The sequence below is a fragment of the Accipiter gentilis genome, chromosome 5, assembly GCF_929443795.1.
Source record: "Accipiter gentilis chromosome 5, bAccGen1.1, whole genome shotgun sequence".
NCBI lineage: Eukaryota > Metazoa > Chordata > Aves > Accipitriformes > Accipitridae > Astur > Astur gentilis.
In genome coordinates, this window is record NC_064884.1 from 22,641,270 (window position 1) to 22,665,750 (window position 24,481).

The 24,481-nt window shown below is 38.1% G+C and overlaps 1 protein-coding gene across 4 annotated transcripts in view; it reads left to right on the forward strand.

Moving 5' to 3' along the window:
- The window catches only part of LAMA2 (laminin subunit alpha 2), a 383,544-nt gene that overhangs the window by 337,506 nt on the left and 21,557 nt on the right, over positions 1-24,481 (forward strand). For 2 of the 4 annotated variants that reach the window (XM_049800395.1, XM_049800396.1), the window contains exons 48-57: positions 1,422-1,546; positions 2,630-2,792; positions 4,863-5,007; positions 7,271-7,409; positions 11,597-11,717; positions 14,014-14,232; positions 15,636-15,784; positions 19,483-19,659; positions 20,488-20,704; positions 23,315-23,374. In XM_049800395.1, the coding sequence (XP_049656352.1) occupies positions 1,422-1,546; positions 2,630-2,792; positions 4,863-5,007; positions 7,271-7,409; positions 11,597-11,717; positions 14,014-14,232; positions 15,636-15,784; positions 19,483-19,659; positions 20,488-20,704; positions 23,315-23,374 (1,515 nt within the window). The remainder of the gene's footprint in view (positions 1-1,421; positions 1,547-2,629; positions 2,793-4,862; positions 5,008-7,270; positions 7,410-11,596; positions 11,718-14,013; positions 14,233-15,635; positions 15,785-19,482; positions 19,660-20,487; positions 20,705-23,314; positions 23,375-24,481) is intronic. The other 2 variants (XM_049800397.1, XM_049800398.1) reach the window with 1 other exon arrangement.

A 24,481-nucleotide genomic window follows, 5' to 3' on the forward strand; every position in this document is an offset into this window, starting at 1 on the left:
GAAAGACAAGGGCAGAGGTAGGAAGACAGTGTATTGTAAGTTTGGTATGACTGGTATATTTGCAATTCAGGGTTTTAAACACTATCAGATTTGCTCTGTTCAGACACAGTCTGTAAATTAAAAGATAGATGATAACTTTACTTTTTGGGGAATTTTTGCCATCATGTGGTACAGTTGTCAGGCTCACAAAATTAAGACCTTAACTGAGACTCTTTTCTAAAACCATGAAGCTCTTTGGATATTTATCAAGGTCACTGATATTTTTTAAATCTTTGTCTCAGAAAACTGCTTTTTCATATTATTGGGTTTTGGAGTGCTTTAGATTTGTCCTGGGATTTTGCCCACATCCCTTTACGCATGCATCTTTGCAGTGTATTCAAAAAGAAGGCTCATTTTCAGTTTTTAAAAACATCTTTCATCTGACTTGAGTAGAAGACTGTGATACTTAGATGTCGTGAATTTCTCCGAAGTGACATTAAGTTCATACTTGTTGCTAATTAAAACCTTCCCAATTACCCTGGGAAACATCACTAGCACATTAAGTCTTTTGAGTCATACTTTTCCTTTAATATTTTCAAGTTGCGCTTCTCCATATTCTCTTGCAAGATCTTAATATTTGTAATTGCTGTATGGAAAACAGCAGGTGCTTGTCTATCTCAAATAGCTAAGTATATAGATTTTCAATCAGCTCATATTGATGAAGTGAAATTTAAATGAAACTAGGTATTTTTAGAATGATGATTTTGAGCTGAGTACTCTGTGTACTGTCAAGTATTACTACCTTGATCATGTTACCATTTATGATCTAATGAGCAGTACCCCATGTGCATGACCCTAGCTTAATGAGTTTTGATGGGATATGAGTTTTAATTGCTTTGCCATCTGCACTTTTTTCTGCATCCAAAATTCAGCATGAACTTTACAGGTGTAGCCAGTTGAGTTCACAGTTGGTCTTTCAGCTTGGACGATCTGTTCAGTTTCCAGGCTTTTGAGCATTAAGTACAGTAGAAACACTTTGCATATTGTATTGTAGGGGATTCCTCATAGTCCTTTCTATGAAGTCTTAAACAAAAACCCAGGTAGTCCTCGAACAAGTGGGAGCGGGTAGCTCTCTGAATAGCCAGGAAAGCTCACGGTGACATGGAAGCCAGGGCAGGTCCTTGTTCTTCAGGAATCATTCTGCCTAGGCCTTCCCCAGAGTCTCAAATATAAATGCACTTTCCCATTCTGACTGTTACAAAGTTTAGCTCACATTTTTGCAGATCAGTCATTCGATAGGAGGGCTTCTCAGATTAAATATTACTCTTGATATTTAAAATAATAAGAAGCATCTTCTGGTATTTGTGATTTTCATACGAGCTATGCTTTCAGACACAGTAGATCAAATTGAATTCTAATGAAGTTTGTGTTTTGTGTTGCAGAAGTCAGATGCTGTAAGAGTCACCACCTTCACTGGCTGCATGGGTGAAACCTTTCTAGACAGCAAGCCCATAGGACTGTGGAATTTCAGGGATATTGAAGGTGACTGCAAAGGATGTGCTGTCAGGTAGATAAAGCACTGAGTGTTTCTCTTGCTCCTTTGGGAACCTGACACTGTGTTCTGTGGTAAGCAGCAGGAATTTCCACAGCAGCCATCAAGTTCTAGTAGACAGCTACGCTGTATGCAGCGCTGAGAGTTGTAGGAAATACGAAGTTAGGTTGCAATGACACCAAGAGGGGAAGCACCCAATCTGGGTCATAAATGTGGTCAGTGTAACAGTGCTGTGATGGAAAGATTCCTGCTAATCAGTAACCAGAATTACTCAAAACATGAGAGAGGGTGAGATCCACAGTGGGACAGAGTCTGGCTCATGGACAGCTGTGGTGTGGGTGCCTGCACCTCTTACACAGCATGGGGCAGAGTGAGGTCCTTCAAAGTGGCTTTCACAGCCAGCAGTGTAGTAAGCAGAGACCCCCACAAGAGAAAGGTGTTTCCATTCTTGAAAGAGAATGGGAAATCCTGTCCCTGTCAGTGACCTGTGGTTCCAGGTAGGGTAAATGGCCCATCCAGGCAGGACCAGGATTTGTCTATGTAGGCTCAGAACTCTCTTCAGGAATTTTAAAACAACATAAGTTATTTCCTTTCCAGATGTGTCCTTGTCCTTTGAGAGCTGTGATCTTCATTCCTCTTTCCCACCAAACTAATCTTAAACACTTTCCTGTGCTATGTCTCAGCTTTAAAAGCTGAGGGCCCTTATACAGAGGCACCACCTGATACTACAGCCCAGTCCTGGGAATTATCATGTAAAGAAGACAGACTCTAGGTCTCTCACATCCTGGTTTATGGTTTTCACTGTGACCCACTGCATGAAAGCAGCATGGCTGTCTTAGATGCTCCTCTTTTTTTAGTAAATTTGGCAGTATCAGTGTATGGTATAGAGCTTACTCTGCATTAGGTAAAATAATTGTAGACCCAGTCAGGGAAGTTAAGAGTAGGCAAGTTTTCAAACTTTTTTTACACTTGTCAGAACAGAGGTTTGATATGAAATCAAACCAAGTTCAGGAAGACTGCCAAGAAGTGTCCCCTCACTGCCCTAGCCCTTTTAAACTCATACGGCAAAGGAAAATGGTTGGCATTGCCCCTTTTCAGCCCACAGGTGGCAGACGGTGAAGGGACGGTCCAGTTCGATGGTGACAGCTATGCCATGGTGAGCCGCCCGATCCGCTGGAACCCCAATATTTCCACAGTCATGTTCAAATTCAGGACCTTCGCATCAAACGCCCTGCTGATGTATCTTGCTACTGATGACTTGGTAAGAAGAACCAGCTAACCTCCATGCTCCTTACAGATTTCATGGCATCTTTGCCGTGGCTGAATTCTTCATACTATGAAAACAAATAGTAGTTTGATGTAGCACTGTCCCAGTATGACATTTATTGCTTGGTTCAGTGCTGGCCAAGTGAAGATATTGTTATAGCGTGGAAGTTGACTGCCTAGTGTTTACTGACTGGGGAGCATTATGTTAGACTGAGGGGAACTCCAGCTTTTCCGAAATTTCTGATTAATTTTCATTTATCCCAAATGTTTACCTGTGCAAACATTGTCAGTTGTGGTTGTACATTCATAGTTTAAAATATCGTAGTGTGAGGCCAGGGAGAATATGGGAAGAGACAAGTCTTAGAAGTCCTACTGTTACGAAGAAAAAGTTTGTGTTTAATGCGAGTGGCATTAAAGGGGAACTGAATGGTGCAGCAAACAGGGTGCACTGGTGATGATGTTTCTACAGGGTCTACAAATGGTGCCTTTTACAGCTAAAACAGAGAATAGAAATATTAGTTATAAAGATGTTCAAGGTTTTTATTCACACACACTATTAAATGTGTGTGGATAACAGGGAGAAGTTATTTATAAAGACATCTGGCCAGATTTTCACATGAATCAGGACTAACTCAAATTCAGCATCTCTGATCCAGATTGATTTGCACGCCTGACTGGGAACAGTCCTTTCCTTAACCTTTTCATATGGGCCAGAAATTATATACAACAGTTCTCACCAATGTCTTAAAGAATTACTGAGCACTCACTATTTTACAAAAACTGTGTTTGTGTAAATCAGTCTTATTTCAGATTCCTACATTTTGGGAAAAATTATCAGAATTGTTGAAATTATCAAGGAGGAGGGTGCTCCTTCTGACTGACTATAGTAAAAGATAACATTTTATTATGATAATGAAGTAGTTTTTCTAATTAATTTTTATAACTGAATATTGAAAGTATAATTAATGTAATTATTTTAAATGGTTTTGTATAATTATTATTCATTTATGTAGTTTTCTAGAAAAAACTTATTAACTAAAAACTTGGAACTTCTGAAAAACACTAGGAACTGGAAGGCAACAGGTCCATGATACAATTTGTCTCTTAAGATATTGTCCCACTGTATAAAAACTTTGAGGATGCTTTTTCTAGTGATGCATGGATAGACATGCATAAGCATTTAAAATACTGAGTTTGTTAAATTTTACTCTTTTCTTCTTAACATAAATTTATGTTCATATACATAACATTATTATCACCGTTTTGCATAAGTATTCAGCACATGGTAAAGTATTTTCATTCTCCCTAGGTCTGAGCACAGGTGGAACTGTCCATGAGCAAAATGATAATTAAACTTAAAATTTCTCCAGTACATTCATGTTCTGGGTCATAGTTCCACCATTACTTACTTAATGCTGTTCATGCTGTCCAGTTACCTGGTTATTTGTTTTGCTCTTTGTATCCTGCCAGCTCTTTTTCTGTAGATAGTGCAGCATATACCATTGCTCCAGTCAGCCATCCTCAGTTACTGCTTAGATATTGGTGCCAGTGGTTGATGAGAATAACAGCTCTCTGTTGGTCCATCAGTACAGATTATTCTCTGAAAACCCTGGTAAAACAAGCCCATTTTACCATCTTTACTACTCTTGTTTTCTACCTTGCAAGTGTAAATCTAGCTGAGGTATGTAGTAAATGCACTAACTGTATTTACAGACATACACTTAAAGCTGAGCATTAGTTTCAGGCAATTATAATGTGTATTTCTGTCTTCAGTCTAAGAAAATAAAAGTACAGACAAGCCATCGAAAGTCCAGCTAAGTTGTTAGCAAAATTCCAACTAAGTTAGCAATCCAAAGGAGAAGAAAAGTGGAAAAAAGAACTTGTTGGCAGCAGACTTTCGTACATTACAGTCCTGGGCAGTAAATGCCTAAGTAGATTTTTTAAAAAGCTTGGAAAAAAGTTGTCTGTCGTCATCCAGGAAAAGAAAGTGTTTATTTAATATCATATGCCTCTTACCAAAGTGAACAAGAATCATAATTTATGTATCTATCATTTTCATTAACAGAAGGATTTCATGAGTGTAGAACTCAGTGGTGGGCGTATAAAAGTCAGCTATGATCTGGGTTCAGGTACAGCTTCTGTTGTCAGCAACCAAAATCATAATGATGGCAAATGGAAATCTTTCACCCTGTCAAGAATTCAAAAGCAAGGTGAGTTCCTGTGGTGTCAACACCATGACTTTCTCAGCTACCTGTGCAGTACGGCTAACCATCTAATCATGTGTAAGATGATATGCAAAACTGCTGGAATTATAAAGCTCTAGTGACTTAGCAACTTCTTTTACTTAGATTACAGGTGTGTTGACTTGCATGTGAGTGATTGCACTGTCAAACAGGCCTCTTATGAACAGGTAGCTTAATTTTCAGGCATATGTCTGCTCTACAGTTATGTCAGTTACGTTCTAAAATGCTTCTGAGTGGGGAAAAAAAGAAGCTTTTTCATCAGTTCCCTGATGCTGTTCAAAATCATAAAAAAAACCTGTGTGATCTTTGTTAGGACTGCAATAGCTTTCATGCTGTACAGTCCTCTCATGCTCAGCATATATCCCAAAGTGCTTAAAAAAGCAATGACTTCAGTACTGCCAGTACAGTATCTCAGCAGACAAACACAACAACTATTTTATATTCCCTAATGATATGCAGTGTGCCATTATCTGAATCTACATGGAAACAACTGGGAACATCTTCAAAAGTGCTACTAATTCTTTAACCTGTTACAAGTGCAAAATATAAAGTGGTGGCATTTGATAAGATCGCAAAGAATGCTGACTACCATGCTGGCAAAACCCCTTTTTTGTTGTTTTTAATCTAGGTATAGGACTGATAGAATATTACCTGAGCCAAATTGATTTTTTTTATGGCATCTTTGACATTCTCTGTGCCTTTATATCCTGAAGTGTTACTGCATTCTCAATCTTCAGGGTCACCACAAGCCTCTGAACACACCTTTCCTCCTCTGCCCACTGCAGTGCCAGCTCTCTACCTGACCTTCCCATCTCAAACACAGACCCGCTCTCTTGTCATCTGGCTGAAGTAGACTCAAAGCTCTCACTTGTACATTTGCTGCACCTTTAGAGGAGTAATGCCTTCTTGCTAGCCAGTTATCTTAGTTCATACTTAATTCAGGAGGTATTAAGATAAAATACAATGTCACATAATTGTAATTTATTAATACCATTCAAACACATTCTGTGTTTATAAAGAAGACATAGGTATAGAAATGAAAGAAAAATTGATCTGTTTACAGTAAGGTACAGCAGGAAAGTCTATCCTCCATTCAATTCTCTTTCACTCCTGAAAACGGTAGTTTGGTTTCAGGTTTTGCACATTTCTTCTCTCTTTTAAGGCATTTATTTAGTCAGCTGCTGCTACAAGAGACTCACCTGTGGGGAGAGCTTCTATCAGATCAGAGGAGATTTCCTCCCATCCTCGCATCGCTCCTTCCTCTCCATGGATTATACATTACCTCTTCTAGCCAGTCAGTCCTCCCTTTGAAATCTCCTAAGAGGTTGACAGGTCTTTCATCTCCAAACTCACTCTATTCCATCTTTAACCAGAAATCAGGCTGGTCACTTTTTTAGTTAAAATAAAGGTTAATTGCATTCCTTAGGTATGTAGATGGTGGGGAGGGGGGAACAGAGGAAGGGGAAAGTGTAGATTGTAAACTATATCTTGGATTTAACTATCTGAAGAAAAAAAAAATAAGGGAAGGAAAGAAGAAGGGAAGAACTCTTTCTTTGCATCACTATGGTAAAATATCCCTTTCTTCCTTGGGGGCTTCTCAGCATTTTTCACTGTGTCTTGTCTCTCTCATTGAACTTTATATTCTGTATTAATCCGTACATTAAAAATATACATGGAACGAGCATTTAAATAGGATGGTTGTATGTAGTGCATCTCTGACTCCAGACTGAGATTAGCCATGACAGCATCTGACTGCTTTGGGTTTGAAAATGGTTTAGAGTGACTGATCACCAATCTCAAAGGCACATAATGACAATGCGTAACAAACTTTTACACTAAAAAATCCTGCTCAAGTGACAACCTTTGGTCTGAAATCACAAATTAAATGTAAAATGATCTCTTCTGTCTTGACTTCATCCTGAAGTGTTAGTTCCAAATTATGTTGACACAAAGAACATACCAAATTGAAACAGGTTTAGAGAATACATAAAAATAAAGCATACAGAATTGCTATAGCTTTTCAGGTTGTTATGGGAACAGAGGACAGTGCAGGTCTCTTCCCCTGCCCATAATTGACAGTTTGGAAATCCAGTGTCTGAATTGCAAAATACAGCCCTCCTTGCCTCTCCACTCACCTGGTAACCCTCCAAATATTTCTCTGTTTTTTTCTTACATTAAGACATCATTGTTCACGTCTGATATTTTGAAACCAATCTCAAATCTCTTCCAGCCAACATATCAATTGTAGACATAGACACCAATGAAGAAGAGACCATAGCAACAACTTCGACAGGCAGCCACTTTGGGCTCAACTTAAAAGGGCATGAGAAAATATATTTTGGGGGATTGCCAACCCTGAGAAATCTAAGGTAACGTGGCTCAAACCGATTTCTTTCTTTAGCTTTGTTAAGGGGATGTAAATGCAGCGTAATCTTATTCTCTGTATTTATTTCTCAAGTTCATTTGCAGTAAGTGAATGGTGAGTTCCCAATGTGCCCTATATTGCCACAGGAGACCAACGCTTTATTTGTACATGTTGTGGGTTTCAGTGTATTTCACGCAGCTCACATTACACAAATACAGTGGAAGTAGCAGTAACGGTGCAGTGCATCTTTCTGATGCTGTGCAAGAACCACAGCTGACTTTTTAAGTATTTTTTTTTATTTGATGAATAGAATTCGTGACTTCAAACTTATAGAAATGGCTCCGTATCAGCACAAAATTAAGCACAAGTGTTTACCTTGTGCATGAGTAGAAAAACTGAACTACAAACTACTCCTCATGGGATTACTCTTAAATGGGTATGCATGTTTTTACATAATCAGGGCCAGTATACTTTCAATATGTATAAAAATATTGTGTTAGATACCATTTAAAGTTATTTGTAGACATAAGTTTCTCTTTAGATTAAATTCCTCCTGTATTCAGGAATTAAAGTATATGATACAGTACTCTTAATATATTTAACATAAGTAGATTGCAATATGGCAACCTTTTCCCTTCACAAGCCTGATCCTGATTTTCTTATGCAAATAAAATTCCCAGTGTTTATTTTTAAAATATTGCATAATATTATTGATAAACTTTAACTTAAGCTTTAATAAACTAAAGAAATGGGATAACAGATACTTGAATTTAGTGACTGTATTACGTAGTTTTAAATAGACCAAAAAAGTTACTTAAGGTTTAAATGAATATTCAGCAGTTTTGCTATGACAAGAACAAGAGAATTCTGTGCTACAATGAACAGATGAGCAACAGAGAAACAAGCCCATTAATCTACGTCAGCTTTAGCTACATGGCATAATGACAGCCTTGAAGAGGTCCTGTGCACAAGGAGCTGTTGTGATAAATCCACAGGCTGTTACACAACTAAAAGAGTGGACATATTTGTTAATTTATTAGGTTAATAACTGACCTCTTGATGTCAAATCACCCAGCAATAAAAAGATCTAAGATCTATTTTACTCATGAAATATAACACTACATTATGTAATCGTGAAATCACACCAGTGCATAACAAAATGTCTAAAGCAGTTATCTTCCAGCATATCCTTTGTGGTTGCTAAGAAAATCAGCGTACCACAGCTACTTGGCCCTATGGCAACCATTCTGCCTGCAGCTATGATTCATCAGTCACTGGGGCAAGATGAACGTTATGGTAAATTAGAATAAAAAATAGTGAAAAGGGGATTAGGGCAAAGCTGAGCTACTGCAAACAATAGATGCTGAGATACCCATGATTTTGTAATTATCAGGTTGTGTTGGTTCTACCAAATTCTATTACATGGTTTGCTTTTAGTCATGACCAAGTATAGCAACAAATTATAAAAGCTCTCACATATATTACATTTTAAGGTAACTGTTTGCAGAGTAACCCTGTTAATGTTAATCATTATAGCCTGATAGTGCATATAGAATCTCACTATCTATTTTGTGTTGTTTGTAAATGATGTATATCTGCTTCATTGTGAAATATTTAAACCTTGCTAATAAGTATCATTTGCTACAATTAATGTAACTTGTTTGGGGTTTTTTTCCCCCTTTCTCCCTCATCCTAGTATGAAAGCAAGGTAAAAATAATCAGATTACTTGCATGACTTGCATGTGTCTAGTAAGTGCAGCTTCAAAGCACAGGCGGCAACGCAGAAGCAGCGTGTGGGCAGTATTTATACCAGCTGTTATGCTAAGGCTGTTAATTCAGCGAGTTGCTCCTGCTGCAACAAGCAAAGCTGCTCCCAAGTGCTTAACACTGTCATCTTACATGCCGTGCACACACCTACATGAACAACTTTTCTTTTCTTCACACAGCTGCTTACTTCAGCTGTGTTTGTTTATGACACTGGAATGCCGCGGAAGCAAAGCTGCGGCAAGCGGTATTGCCGAGGTTAGTTCCGATCTCCAGGCTGTAAGAGCAATGTAGTCCCAGGTCAGGTGAGGAGCGCTGCACTCTGAGGCAGGGAAGTAGCTACTGAGGAAAGTACGAAAGTGAAGGGCAGATTTTTGTGAATTTTGTCACTTCTGAGTTTAAGAACAGGAGGATGAGAGAGGGATAGGGCAGATCACCTGTTTCTGACTGTGTTTTTGGTTTGCAACTATTTGTGTCCGTTACTTTTGCTTTGATACGCTCAGATATGAACTGAACTTCACTATGTTTTGCAGCTTAATTCTTGGCTTGAATTAGAAAAAATGCAACTTCACCTCCCCTGACCCCTGATCCTGAGAAAAATTTCTGGAGCTTGGGAGGAAATAATCTTTGCTTGTGTTCCCTTGAAACTGATCCTAGTTTGGCAAAAAAAAAACAAAACAAAACAAAACAAAAAAGGCCAAGAATTTATGCAAGATCTGAATGAACTTGGACGTTGTTTTGTATGTTTTGGAAGGAAACAAGGGAAAAAGGAAGTCTTAAGAAAACATCAATGTTTGCAAGGATTTAGAGTTCATATGGGTTGGGAATTATAAGATAACAGCCACTGCTTGTAACGGGGCAGCATGAGGGCAGTCTGTAACTGGCCAGGGCAGGAAGGGTGTAAGAACATGAATGGTATCTGGATGGCAAAGACAGGAGACTGTGGGCACTGCTGACAATGATATGGCAAAACTGTTCTGTTGCTGGGAAGATGAGTCTATAAAGGAACTGGGGAAGAGCTAGGAAACAAAAAATCAAAAATGAAAGGTGACCATAACTACATGACTGTAAATAAAGCAAAATAATGGATTATTTCAGCAAACCAGATGCTTGCATTAACTTATGCAGAGGATGCTAATTTGCCAGCCAGCAAATACACCACGCTTGCTAGGATGGCTATAATGCAAAGAATGGCTTTCAGTACCAAAACATGCAGCTGAATAGTACATGTGCAAAATGGTTTTATTTTGTAATTAATATTCTTTAAAATCTTTTCTTTCCTTCCAGGGAGCTGAAGTGTTAGGGTTTTTTATCTCCTTATGTTTTAACTCCTTATTTATTTTCCAAATTCATTTTTCTTTCTTTGAGCTGTTCATATTATTCAGATATTCTAGTAAACACTCATGGGTGATATTGTGAGTGCATTAACTAATGCTTTTTTTCTTTTTGGATTTACTCTCCATGGTATGAATGGCAACTTTTTTCTGAAGTGACTTTATAAGGCTTTTCTTCTTGCAAGCCTGGTTCAGATGTGCTCACTCTGGTGTTCCCAGGCCTGGGAAATCATAATTTTGCATTCAAGCATGCTAGCTTTTCTCAGGGCTTTTCTCATTTCTTCTGTCAACCAGCTGATGAGCCAAACCATGGAACTTTGAAATTCTAGTACAATATTTTCCTGTCTTGGATGGATAGTTAGGTTCTGTAACAAAACTGTTTTGTTTTCTTTAACTGCCTGAGAAAGTCAAATGTATTGCTGTGTCATAAGAAAATACACAGCAGTTTTCAAAGGAAAGATATTGGGAATATAAAATACATAGAAAACAAATGTCAGTCTACCTGAACATAAAGAATTCCTAAAGCATAAAAAAAATCAAATGAAATTTTTTTTCAGAACTTGGCAAAGACTTTACCCAAAGTGTTTGTATGCTGCTGAAGTTCCTCTTTCATTAGGATCTAACAGGCAAAAAGATGAATGAAACATCTGTCTTCCAGTTAAGCTCTCTCTTTATTGTTATGATTTCCTAGCTTGCATCTTTCTGCTTTGCCTAAGGAACAACTACTTACTTATTTCATAGCTCACTGCATTTAAACATCAAAGGTGACAGCAATCCTTTACCAAAACAAAAAAAAACAACCTCCCCCCCCCCCCAAGAAAAAACAAAGAAAGAAAAAAAAGAAAGAAAAAATGGCAAAGAGGACTGTTGTAAATTGGAGGTGAGATGAATCTCCTGTTACACCTTTGAGTGATGCAAGGCAGAGTGCGATATGTGCTCATAGGTGGTAGAAAGCAAGATGTATTCATTTGAGTGTATGTGTGTGTATTTATGAAAAAAAATCAAGCATCTGTGCATCTGAAAGTGCATGTGTTTGTGTCTGGCTGACTGTGTTCTCCCTAAACTCTATTTTTGAAAACCCATGTTTTTTTAGGCCTGAAGTGAACTTAAAGAAATATACAGGTTGCCTCAAAGAGATTGAAATTTCAAGGACACCGTATAATATATTGAGTAGTCCTGATTTTGTTGGTCTAACCAAAGGATGCACGCTAGAGGTTAGTCTGACTTCCATGTATTTTGGGTTTAATGGGTATAAATGTTTTCTGGCTTCTGATTTTATGGCATAACATATTAATTGTATAAGGCATATTCAGACACACATTGGGATCTAACCTGAAAATCAGAACAGTTATATTTAGGAGAAAGAAAGATGAATGAGTCTGATCAGCAAGTAGACCAGTTTTCCAGATCCTAACTTCTTGGACAGGATCCCTGGCCAATTGTGATATCCCTATCCCTAAAGGGTAGGATTTTCTAAAATGCTTAGCAATGGTCTAGCTTTGTTTCAGCTGACTAAAATGGGAATTATTGACATTAATGAGGATAGAATTAGGCAGCGATAATATTGCAAAAACCTTAAAAATTTTGATGCACATAAAATCCAAGGATTTAAGTGATTATTATTTTTTAAAATTGTTATTATAAAATCATTCACTACAGAACACCTAAGGTACTTTGGAAATCACCATATATTTGGGGGTAACTGAAACAAAGTCACCTTTAGGACAGAAATGTAAAGCACTTACTGTTATGAGCTATCACTGAGCTGGAAGGCATATTTCTTACTGATCACTAAGAATGTGCAAAATTGGTGTCGTTATTTTAACTTTAAATACAACTCAAGTCTATTTATTTTCAATTATTGCTGCTTCTAATTAAGAGGCCTTCAATGTATATAAAATCAAAGGAATCTGATCCTAAGTTTGGGAGAGACTATAGTAATTTTCCATGGAAAAGAAGAGTCTTTGTATATAAAAAAATATTTCCAGTGACATTTGTCTCCCAATAATGTATTTCTTCCCTGGAAATATATACTATTGAAGATAGTTTTGCCAGCAGATGTATGATCTGGAGTTCCATATCAGCTACCACTACAGTAAATCCAAGTGAGTTGTTAACCTGATGCTCTCCAAACATTTTTCTAAAAAACATTAAAAATTTCCTTTGAACAGGGACTGGATCTTGGCCAGGTCAAAATAAAGATGAGGACCCTCTTTTGCTGTGTTTATCAGTTGTACCTCTGGCCTTCATCAGAGCAAAAAGCACACAACAATAGGACTCTCAGAGAGGATATTAGACTAGATGGATCTGTCATGAGATGGCCATTTTTAAGTTTTCAAGTTTGTGATAAAGCTAAACTGCAAACGGCCAGATTGCTCAAATGCTTTTAAACCTTACCAGTTTAGTTTCAGCAGAATTTTTTTACAGAAGTACCTATTTGTTTTGCTTTATTTCAGATTCTTTCCTGAATAGGAAATAAGGATATTTGTTCATTTGTTCATTTTCTCCTGTTGCTATGAATCTTAGGAAGTACTTTGGTTTTCACATTATTTTGTAACACTTGAGATTTTAGAGTATGAAATCTAATTGGATTAACCATTTTGTTGGGGAATTAAATAAAATACTCTAATTGTACAGAACAGGATATGTAGGATAATTAAGAAGTTAAGTAAAAGCAGGAGATAAAGGCTGGATATATGCTCAATTATTTAAATGCTCTCAGGTTTCAGAGAAAGGTGAACATCATCAGCAGTGACTTTATCTGGCATAATCTACTATCTCTAAACCTGAAAACAGTTCTACTGTACTGAAAAAAATGGTGAGTTAGTTTAGAAAAAGTCACTGTTTCTATAGACTGGTCTTCTGCAGCTGGAAGAATACATGAATTGGCAGCGATGACAGAAAATCTTCAGGAGCATGTACCGATTTATTATTTGATGACATATTCTGCTCTTTAAATTGTGTTAACGGCTACCAATGTCCAAAGAGTTGGGCCATACACAACGAGTGCTTTGTTTATGAGCCCGAGACATCAAGAAAGCAGTGGTGCTTAGTGAAGCAATAATGATGAAGCAATAATGACTGATTAATGAAAAGTATTTTCTGGGCATGCCTGACAAATAATAGAATCTAGTTTGTGTTCATATTGGCTATTGTATTGATTTAAAAGCAAAATCCCACTGTATTAACTCAGTGGAAAACATTCATATAAAAAAACACCTGTAAGCAGTTGTTTTTAATCCAAGAGGATATACCAAAATAAGACTGGATCTTTGCCTTCCTGTAAGACAGGGTTCCAGAAATACTCTACTGATGCCAGATGTATAAATGTAAGTTAGTATTTGCACAACACTTTGAGAAGTAAATGGCTTAGTGTTTATTGTTACTTTCCATCTTTTCACACTAGTTATATTTACATAGTTTGTTATTTTAGTTAAGAAATCTTTCTGCAAGTTCATACTCTTGCTTTTAATCCTACTAATGCAATTTCCTGTTGTCTTCTTCCTACAGAACATTTATACTGTTAGCTTCCCCAAGCCAGGTTTTCTGGAACTGCAGCCTGTCTCCTTTGACATGGGCACAGAAATCAACCTCTCCTTCAGCACCAAGAATGAGTCTGGGATCATCTTGTTTGGCACAAGTGGCACAGTTGTCCCCCCCAGGAGAAAGCGCAGGTACACTGGAAGGAAACCTGCCCCTCTGAGGAGAAAGCGCAGACAGACAGGGCAGGTACGAGGAATCTAGCAAAAGATAAAGAAAACCCACAATTTCACTGAACTTCTTCCACTTGGTTGGATTTAAAGCACTGTCAGACGTTTATACTTAAGTTAAAATTCAGTGCTTGGGAATAAATTATTTCCAATGTTATCCTTTATCTGATGGAGAATCTGATAGAGGCTCAGATTTGGTTTTTTGCATTGGAGTAACTGTTTCTTTTAAAGATTTATAGTAAGGCATCCATTGCTTGTTGATAAACAACAGATTTGTTTTTCTATCATATAGATTCTTCCATGTTGTTTTTTTAATCAAACCTAAATATTAGAGGATACTGTTCTTCGCTCATTCTGAGGACTACATATACACTACTAATGCTTGGAAACGTCTCTCATTCCTGTTCACACAGACATAAATGAGAATCATTCTGTTTCCCCTGAGACCAAAAAAAAAAAAGGGGGGGGTGCTGCTAAAAGCAGTGCAAGATAAGCCCCTTGTTTGGCATCACTGCTGTGGGATACAGGATTTAAGAGTACACCAACCTCTCCTTGTCTCCCATAAAAAAAAAATTTACAAATTTGCAGTATAAATCCTTTCCGAAGAAGGGAATAGAGTCAGTCTTATCAGAGGAAGTACCTACAGAGTCCGAGTGACTAACTGGTAAAAGTGTAATTGCTGTTAGAAATTATTAAAATCTTGGTTAATTAAAAACCTCACAGACAGACATACTACAACAGAGATAAAGAGAATAGTTTGGTGCTTTCTTTGTTCAGGACTTCTGGGAAATGATATTTCATTATTTTCCTTCCTGCCTGTTTTGGAAGAGAGCTCTCGGTGACCTGGAGGAAGATGCTCCAGGGAGAGCGCATTATAATGGCTCACTCGCATGACATTAACTTCAGGGTAGGGGCTCCTTTATCACTTCCCAGCTCTTCAGGTCACAGAAGTGAGCATGGCACTCATTGCTATAGTAACTGCAGGTTAGATCCTGAAATCTGCTACAACATGACATTGGTTGCTAGAGTAACTACTAGCGTGATATCCCAGCCCTCCAAAGGCAGAACTCGCACTGAGATCAATGCTATTCAGGACTTGTGTTTTTAAGACCAGGCCTTGTAACAGCAAAAATCAGAAGAACTGTAGCTTAGAAGTCTCCATCCTTCCCTGCAAATAGGTATGCAGAGAGTTAAATCTTTTGATGAGGCTTTGCAGCATGACCTCGTTTTACCCATTCCTAATTACAAAGATACAAGAGAGTCTGAACGTAGCAGCAGCAGAACTGAAACTACAGTATCTTGTCTATGGTGAGCAAATTAAAAACTGGTGTAAAAAAAAAAAGTACACAATGATGTAAAACTAAGTGAAATAATTTCTTTCCAAATATAACTTAGATTCTCATACCAACATATACGTTGCAGGCCTACTATGCAGTGTTCCTGAACAGAGGTCGACTAGAAGTGCACATCTCCACTGGGATACGGGATCCCCACAGAATCACCATCAGACCAGAAGTTGGCGAGTTTCACGATGGCAGAGCACACTCCATCCGGATAGAACGAGCTAAAGGGTAACAAACACCTCTAAGTGCTACAGACCACACAGCACAGTTAATTCAACAAAGCGAACATACCGATGTCTTTAGCAATCCATGTAAATGCTTCCGCTGAGGCAAAGAATTTAGTGTAATTCCATCCTTATCCAAAAATTTTTAGAAGTTAGTTTCTGACAGTGCCTATTATTTTGCAGAGCTGGGTTTACATGCTTTCCTAGGCTATCAGCCTGTTTCCCCAGAGACCTGCATTTGTCTGAATTGGCATCTTTAACCTTCTGATTCTTGGCAAATATTTTTATTAATGAAATCCGTGGATGCGAAATACTGCTGTGGTACAGCAAATCACCTTTTCAAGACATGTAGAAAATGATTGTTTTCAAAGTATATGAACAGCAACAGCACAGCAGGCTGTAGGCTTTTTGAGATGCCATGTGCCAGTGTACATGAGGTGGTGTATACGATGGTGCCTAGCTAAATATAGTAAAACAATGGAGACACACAGTTCCAGATAAACAGCAGTCATTCTTATTGCTGGAAAGCCATTGCAGACCTTCTCAGACGATGTTCTTTTAAACAGAACTTCACTTAAATTACTTTGCCCTTTCTCAGACATTGTAAAAAAATGCTAATTACAATTCACCATTCAGAAAGTGATCAGAAAGAGCACTACTGTAGTGTGTAGGAGTCAGGCAGACAGTATTATTTATGGCCTGGAATAGCCCTTGTTCCAAGCAGGGTTTTTTGTGGACATTTGGACATACAAATGTGTACATTCAGTAGATTAGTGCTCTATGCACAACATTGTTCTGCTTTGTTTAAAAAAAAAAATAATAATCAGAAACAAGATGTGACATCCAGCATGTTACAAAATACGCTCATCTAAGCACACTGAACACTAGGCTTCACCCTCTTACCCCCACAACACTGCAGCCTTCTTGAGCAACAATTCCTGTCTGTCTAGTCCTGAGATGCCCTTCTGTCCTCTCTATAATTTGCTTTGCTTTGCTTTGTCTTTTGTCAGTATAATTTTCTGACTGAATTTCTATTGTATCATTAAAAAAAATCTTGTAAATAAAGCCTTCAGACAATATCTCTTCCCAGCTTCCATGACTAGTTTGAGGTAAAACTGTAGATTCTTTGAGAGAAAAAGTTATGTTGGAAATGGATAACTGCATTTTGCGAAATATTTTGTCTGTCACTGTGACAGAACACAAATATGCAGATGGTAATAAGAAGCACTAAACAGCAAAGAAAGTTCTTTTATGGAGTACAGTAACTTGACCTGTGAGAGTAGATCAAGACACAATTGCTGTACAATGTCATCCAGTGATGATGCTTGTTCAGATGAAACCTCTGTGTTTTCAAAGTAGCTCTGTTACAAAATAAATTGTCTGAACTCTGCAGCTTCTGTAACCTAAAATATATGTGAAAAGGTATAGATTAAGATTAACCCCTCCTCTGCTCATCACAAGCTCAAGCTTTATTTTATTCAATACGAGGAACACCCTTTGAAAACTCTTTAGAGAGATAATTATCCATATAGTTACAAAGTATTTGCTTTCTCTTCCAAGGTAATTATAGGATACTGTTGAAGACTAATGCACATCATTGTATGGTTCTGCTTGGAGCCAAAATGTTTGCTATGGTAATGGCTAAAGATGAGACAAAAGATGAACTGTTGCATGCTGATGAAAATACCGACAACCAGTAGCCATGGCTAACATGCAGCAGCACAAAAGATAACTCATGTCTTGGCAGCCTGATTTCCCTACACTTCCTCTGAAGGCAGTGGAGAGAAGTGTCCTCTCTGGGACACTTCACAGAACCTAAATTAGTCTGTTGCTCTGAATTGCCCCCAGAGAAATCTCTCTCCTATTTCCACTGCTGAAGGATCTGGGGAAAATCCTAGAGACTGTCCCAAAAGATAAGTCTTTAAACGCCCCCTTCCTCCAATCCTCTGAAAAATGAGTTACTTTCTTACTCTACAGCTTTCTAGGCCAAATGAATCCCTCCAAAACTATGAGGAAACTGGACAATTTGCATGTGGTACAACAGTTATCTAATTCAGGTGCTTAAGTCACTATCCAGTTCTGTCTAGGACTTGTGTAAATAACAAACCAAACATTTTACATATGAAAACTGGCCTCTTTTCAATAAACATTTTCAATATTCAGGTGCTAACATTTGTAATTATTGTTAAGGAAGAATATTGGAGTTCCATATAATTTTGCAGCTGAAAAAAGTGAGGTTATTTGCCAGAAACTGATTATTTCTGATATGTCGTAAGGATGCTCAGTAATTCTGAAAAATCAAGCTACTTACTTATAGATGCCCAATTTGGGTTTAGATAACTAACTGTAGTCAAAGATGCTTGAATAGTTAGGTCCTGATGCTTAGCATGACTGTAACACATTTGAAATAAAAACTGCACTTCATAAATCATATCAGAGTTTAGCAGAGACACATACAGCTTTTTTTTTGAAGTCCTGATTCTGTCCTGCCTAAATTCTATTAAATACAGTCTAACAACATGAAGAAATTATGCCAACTAGCATTCTACATTCACCTTCAAAAATACTGAAGTTCTTATCCAGCCTTTGCAACTCAGCTCACCTTGAGCTGGATTTGTTCAGAAGTTGGAGATTTTCTATGTTTCATCAATGGTAAATTGTCCCAAAGACAGCAGTTAAATTTTTTACTCTTGTTGCTATACCTTATTATGTCTATTACCCATCAAAATAATCCACTGTCTCTCAATTACATAGCCTTTACATTAACGCTGCTTTCTCAGTATACACAATGTATGGCTTGGCAAACTACTTTTTTCACTTTCTGTCCCCTATACAATGTTTCCTTGTAAATGTGGTACAAACCCGCAACATTTGCATCTCAGTAGCTTTGACAGGCAAGAGCTTCCAGCTTTTCTCTCACATCTGGATTCTTGCTTTTACCAGAACAATGCTCTTTGCCGTATTCACCCCTTTCCTCTTTGCTCTTTTTTCCATTACTGGACTTGGCTTGGTCAGCCTGTGGCGCTGTGCTTCAGAAACTTCTACCTTCCTCTGTTCAACCTTAACAGTATCTTCCATGGGACTGCTTTGTCTTTAACTTGTAGCATCTGCATTACCCATGAGAATGAATTACAGCACTTGCATCAGTACATGGTGACAATCTGTAATTTTCCTACTCTGCCATCTCCCCCAGAAAAAAAGCTACCAGATCTTTGTACAGTATGTATCTGTGGTTGATTTTGTAATCAGAGCAGTCTGTAGCAGTGTTTGTACCCCAGCAAGGAGATAACAACCTGTACAAACCAGGAAATAGGGAGCCAAAAAAAATGTGATCCCAGGCAGTTCCCATCCTGCTGAGCACTAGATTGTATCTACCATCACACTACAGCAGGCTTGGCCCTAACCATGTCAGTGTTGCCACACTACAAACCACTAATTCCTGTTCAACCAGTGACTGATATTATCGCCTTCCGCAGCACAGCTTTACCAAGCTCTGTCAGAGAACTACCAAGGAAGCATAGCAGTAGCTGAAAACCTTCTAGTGGTTAATATGCATTTAAAGTGAGCTGCTAATTACATAATTTGAGTTGCTCAGTGTTATAGCTGGTGTAGGAGTAAATGGGGCCTGCAAAATGGTGATTTCAGTACAAGCAAAAACCAGAGTAAAATATGTATTTCTTTGCTTTCAAATCTTTTTCACAGGATGTTCACTTTTCAAGTAGATGAAGACAAAGGCCAGACTCAGAGATTGCCAACAGACCAGCCCATCTCTGTTAAGAAACTCTTTGTGGGGGGTACTTCTTCTCAGTTTCAGACTGCACCTCTCAGAAACATACCACCATTTGAGGGCTGTATATGGAATCTTGTCATTAATGCCACGTAAGTCTCACTGATGCCAACAAATGTCCAGTTAATGAGGCCTGGTTAACTACCTTGGCTGCCAAAAGAAACTTCAGTGTTGCAAGGAATCATGCTAACAGCAAAACCTATAACATGATCTGTTTTCTTAATATGCCCTTCCTTTTTTTGTCTACAATATACGCTCCATAAGCCATGCAATTAATGAACTATTTTACAGACAAGCCAACAGCTGTCTATTTATCCATAAAGTCAGAGAAATTCAACAGTAATGCTGCAGTAAGTCTTGCCTCAGTGAAAGGTATTTATGTCGTACTATAACACTTTATTTAAATAAGGCTGATCTCCAAGAGTATACAAATTCTGAGAACCACCATGAAAATTAATTTGCTTTGTGGAAAGTGCATGCTGCAGTAATCTGGAAGGAACATTTAAGTAAAAAGAAAGGGAACAGTTAATAAAGTAAATTGTCTTTAGAAAGTTCCCATCTAAATCTTTCTTTTACTTAACTGAAATACCTAAATTAGGATCTCATGACCCCACACTCCAGCAATGTATATCAGAGAGAAGGCCATCTCCGCTATGTGATTCAGCCTACCTAGGCTGGTAAAATTTGCTAAAGAGGATGCCTGTCTCTCTGCACTGGCTGTAGGAAGGAAAGCCAGTGGTGACTATCAATCACCCCTAATTTAAGTGTCCCACCTCTGTACCTAAAACAGAGGGGATGAATCCTGGCTCTTGTGTCCTGTGAAGTGGAATTACACTGCAGCATATAGGCATTCTTTATAAATGGGTGATAAAAAGGCAGAAAAACTAATAACAGACATTGATTTCTTTGTGTGTTCTCAGCCCCATGGACTTTGCTCAAACCGTGTCCTTTGAAAATGCAGATATTGGCCAATGTCCCTCTCTAGAACCAGAAGTTAGGCCACCTGAGGATGGAGATAAACCAATCCACACAACAGTCCTGATCCAACCTGAACCAGACACTAATGGGGAGAAAGAAAGACCAAGGACGACTCCTGCTTCCCCTCCTCCTCCAACACCATCTCTATCTTCAGCACTTGTAAGTGTAGATTACTTCACTCAGGTAAAGTTTGAAAAGTTTCTTTTTCTAGGCAAAACTGAAAAGCTAGCCATTAAGAATAATGAAGTAATTTGCCACAAAAGTAGTAACAATTCAGCATGCTATTGTAAAGGGAACACCCTGTTTCAGGTCAGTAAAACCTGAGGATAATGGAAAACTGGTTGATGTCATTTGTTTGGATTATCACAACAGTAATTTAAAGAACAATATAGAAGTAGAATTCCCTTTGGCTTGCATGCTTAGCCCTAAATCCTTGCACTTCAGGATGTAAGACAAGCAATATCTGATTGGAGGTGGAAGGGAAATTTTCCTATGGGAACTCGATGTCATTATGATATTTCTTGTGCTGTTCTCTGAAGCCATGTCAGTGACAGGATGAAGAAACAGGTAAACCAGAGAGGTTTGCTTGATATGGCAATTCCTCCACTGCTATTTTATAACTTTAGTCAGGAGACTTACGAACTTAAGAACTGAAACCCCAGTCACTGCTAAATTGAGCTCAACAGTTCCCAGAAATCTTAAATAGCTAGGTAGGGCAAGCAGTCTTCTACAATGAAATTTAAGAAGAAACTTCTTCTGCCACGAGTGCAGCAGTTTTACACGTTGATGCAACATTTTACTGTCCAGAAAAGATACGTTTAGATAATCTGAATATTAAACTGAGTAATTTATCCACTGGAAGATATCCTTGCGGGGGGAAATCCTTTGCATTTTATTACACCTCCATACAACCAACAGGTTTAGGCAGGATATAGTTCAGTATGGGTGAGGTTTCCAAACAATGTGAAAAGGCTGCACATTTCCTAGTTAGGAGCCTATTTACACTACCATAATAAGACAGTTTTGAAAAGTTAACAACCAGAATATTTAACTTCTCTTTTTATATATATCAAATACAAAAGAATCAGTAATTTTGACAGTTGCTCCCAGACTGCCTTCATAAGATCTTTTAACCATTTTGGGAGGCACTCCCATGCTGGGTCAGGTTTAATCTTCATTCCCATTTCAGACGTCTTCACTCACACATTACAGAACACCGAGTTTGTTGGTGTTGGATTTTTCTGTGTGACCCAGAGATTAAGTTTATCAATTAATTGCATGAAGACCACAAAAAAAAAAAAAAAAAAAAAAAAAAAAAAAGTTGTGATTTTTCAGTGGGTCAGTTGGGTATAAGTCTGTCAGAGACAAAGGAACCTGAATTCATTGTCCCAGTCACTCCGTTACCTGACTTATTTTCAGAATTCATATCTGGTTTTTCGTGGACATAGGCAGGATTTCTAACTATGTTTTCCTACAAGAAATGGTACAAAAATTAGGCCAAACCCTCTAACTCATTAAGGTTTATTTACATTTGAGCTTCATGGCCACCTTCATTGGCCAGGTACGTATGGCACAGCTTTATCTAGAAGGACTTGTCAAGCACAGCTGAAGTCTCCACAGCACATGCAGCCATCTGCGTACCTGGAAATGGGAGCCTGGGGTTCAAGATTGGCAAGCTCCGTCTTAGTCATTACCCTGCCCCGAAGTTACATTTATCGGCCTTTTAATGCTCTAGGGCAGCATTTTTTATTCATTCCCACAAGGTGGAGTAGTTGTAACACGAGGGCTCCGATGCATCTTTCTGTTTGCAGTTGAAAGTAAGCAAACTTGCAGTATAAGGCGGCTAACACAGAAAGATAAGGAACCAGGCAACAGCAAGGTATAAAGGGTGATCCGGTTAATGCTCACTGTTGTGAAAGAGTGCAATCATATTATCCCTTGATCAAGCATTATAAACAAAACAACACAGAAGCGTGTGAGAGAGCAAGTGCACACTTTCTAAGACTCTAAGCACAAACTTTCAAATAGCAAAATTGAGAGGAATAGATCTACTCATTAATACCAGAAACTACTTCCATTGTAACTAGGTGAGTTTTGTATATCACATATCTAGAGCCATGATAAACGTGTAACTAGGTGAGTTTTGTATATTACGTATCTAAAGCCATGCTAAACGTGAAATAGGAGTTCAAAATAAAAATCTAAATGAAACACCATTACTCCACTTTCTCTCATGGAAAAAATGAAACTGTTTTAGTATTCTGAAGACTTGAAACTATTTTAAATAAGGCAAGCTTTTGGATAGTTTTTATGTTCATCTAAGTAAATTCTCCAAAGTATTTTTCTGGGGAATGTTGCAACAAAATAAGTAACTACAGTCTAATAATGAGATAGCACTCATATGACAGTTAATTATACAGGAGTTCAGTGTAGAAGGGCTGTATATGGAAAATATACAGCAGAAAAAAATTATTTCCACGTAGTTGGCTTTAAAAAGGTACCTGTTCTACTTAAGTCCTTTCAGGACCTTTTTTATCTCTTATTATCCATCTGCATGTAAAAGAGGAGGGGAGTTCAATCCCAAATGAGAAAAACAAACAAACAAACAAACAAAAAACTACCCTCTACTATAGGCCAGACAAGATCTAGAAATAGGATAGCTGGGAGATACACTGGTCACCAGTCTGCTGCTGCTTGCTACAGATGCCAAAATGTTTCTCAACATTGGATAACTGCTGCTTCTGCCTCATGTTATTCACTGCTTCTCAGGATTTGCTTGCCACTGAAATGAAGAGTGCCAGCATTACTTCTGCATTTGACTCCATGACGGTATCTTCCACTATTTCTCCATGCACTACTTCATTGTTTTATTAACACTATTCAATGAACTGTGGGGACTGCTTCAGTGGTGGTCCCTTTTTCCCCTAATTACTTTCTTTGTAATTGCTAGTACAGCATTGTTTGTAGAGAATGTGTGACAGTCCACCAGTGGGCTTTTCTGTTCTTCATTTCCACTGTGTGATAGACACCTAGCTTCTTGACTTACCAGTCAAGTCCCTGACATCTGACAAGACTGGACTAAAGTGCAGCTGAAGACTTCAGTCTTGAGGCTCTCAGGTAATATGGGAGATTATTAAGCAGCCAGGTTTAAACCCAGGACACCTGAAGGGCATTACTGAAAAAACAAAGCTGGGCTATTTTAATATAGGCTGATGATCCATGCTTAGTTCACAGTCTTGTGAAGGCTGTAAAGCTGGCTGTCCTTAGATAAAGTGAAAGCAGACATGGGGCTGTGAATAAAACCTGGAAGTTTTTTAAGCATGCCCTACTGATTTTTTTATCTTTTTCTGACATTTCCACATCACCCTAATGAATGTTCACTATTAGCAATCAGTATTTATCAGTAATTAATCAGTGTATGCTTGGTATGATTCCAACCATAACTGTGTTTGGCACTCTCCCCGACTCCTTGCCCTTCCTTACAGTCCTCTGGCTGGGATGAAGAAAAGCTGCAGTGTTTGCTGACGCTGGGGAGCAGCTAAAGTGTCAGAGACAGACCCTTTACTGACATATACCAGCCTAGGACTGAATTTACTGTCAGAATATGTCCTTTTACCATGTAATATGTAAAAGCGTGCCACAGGAAAGTGTGTGTATCTTCCAATTCTTTCCAGTACCAGTAGTTAGTCCCTACTGTAAGTATTATATACACAATATTATTATTAACATAGTTGTTAAACTTCTAGATAAACCTATAAAGCTTAAAATAATTAGAAACTTTACCCAGCACTATGGGAATATGATTTTTTTTTCTATTTGATGATCACTGGAAGGCTGCTATCACACATTCATAACTTTGTTTGGTCCTGCTGAATTTTCCCTGTTTTTCCCCTCCATTGCACACTGATGTGTACTTGTCGTAATGCATGGTGTTCT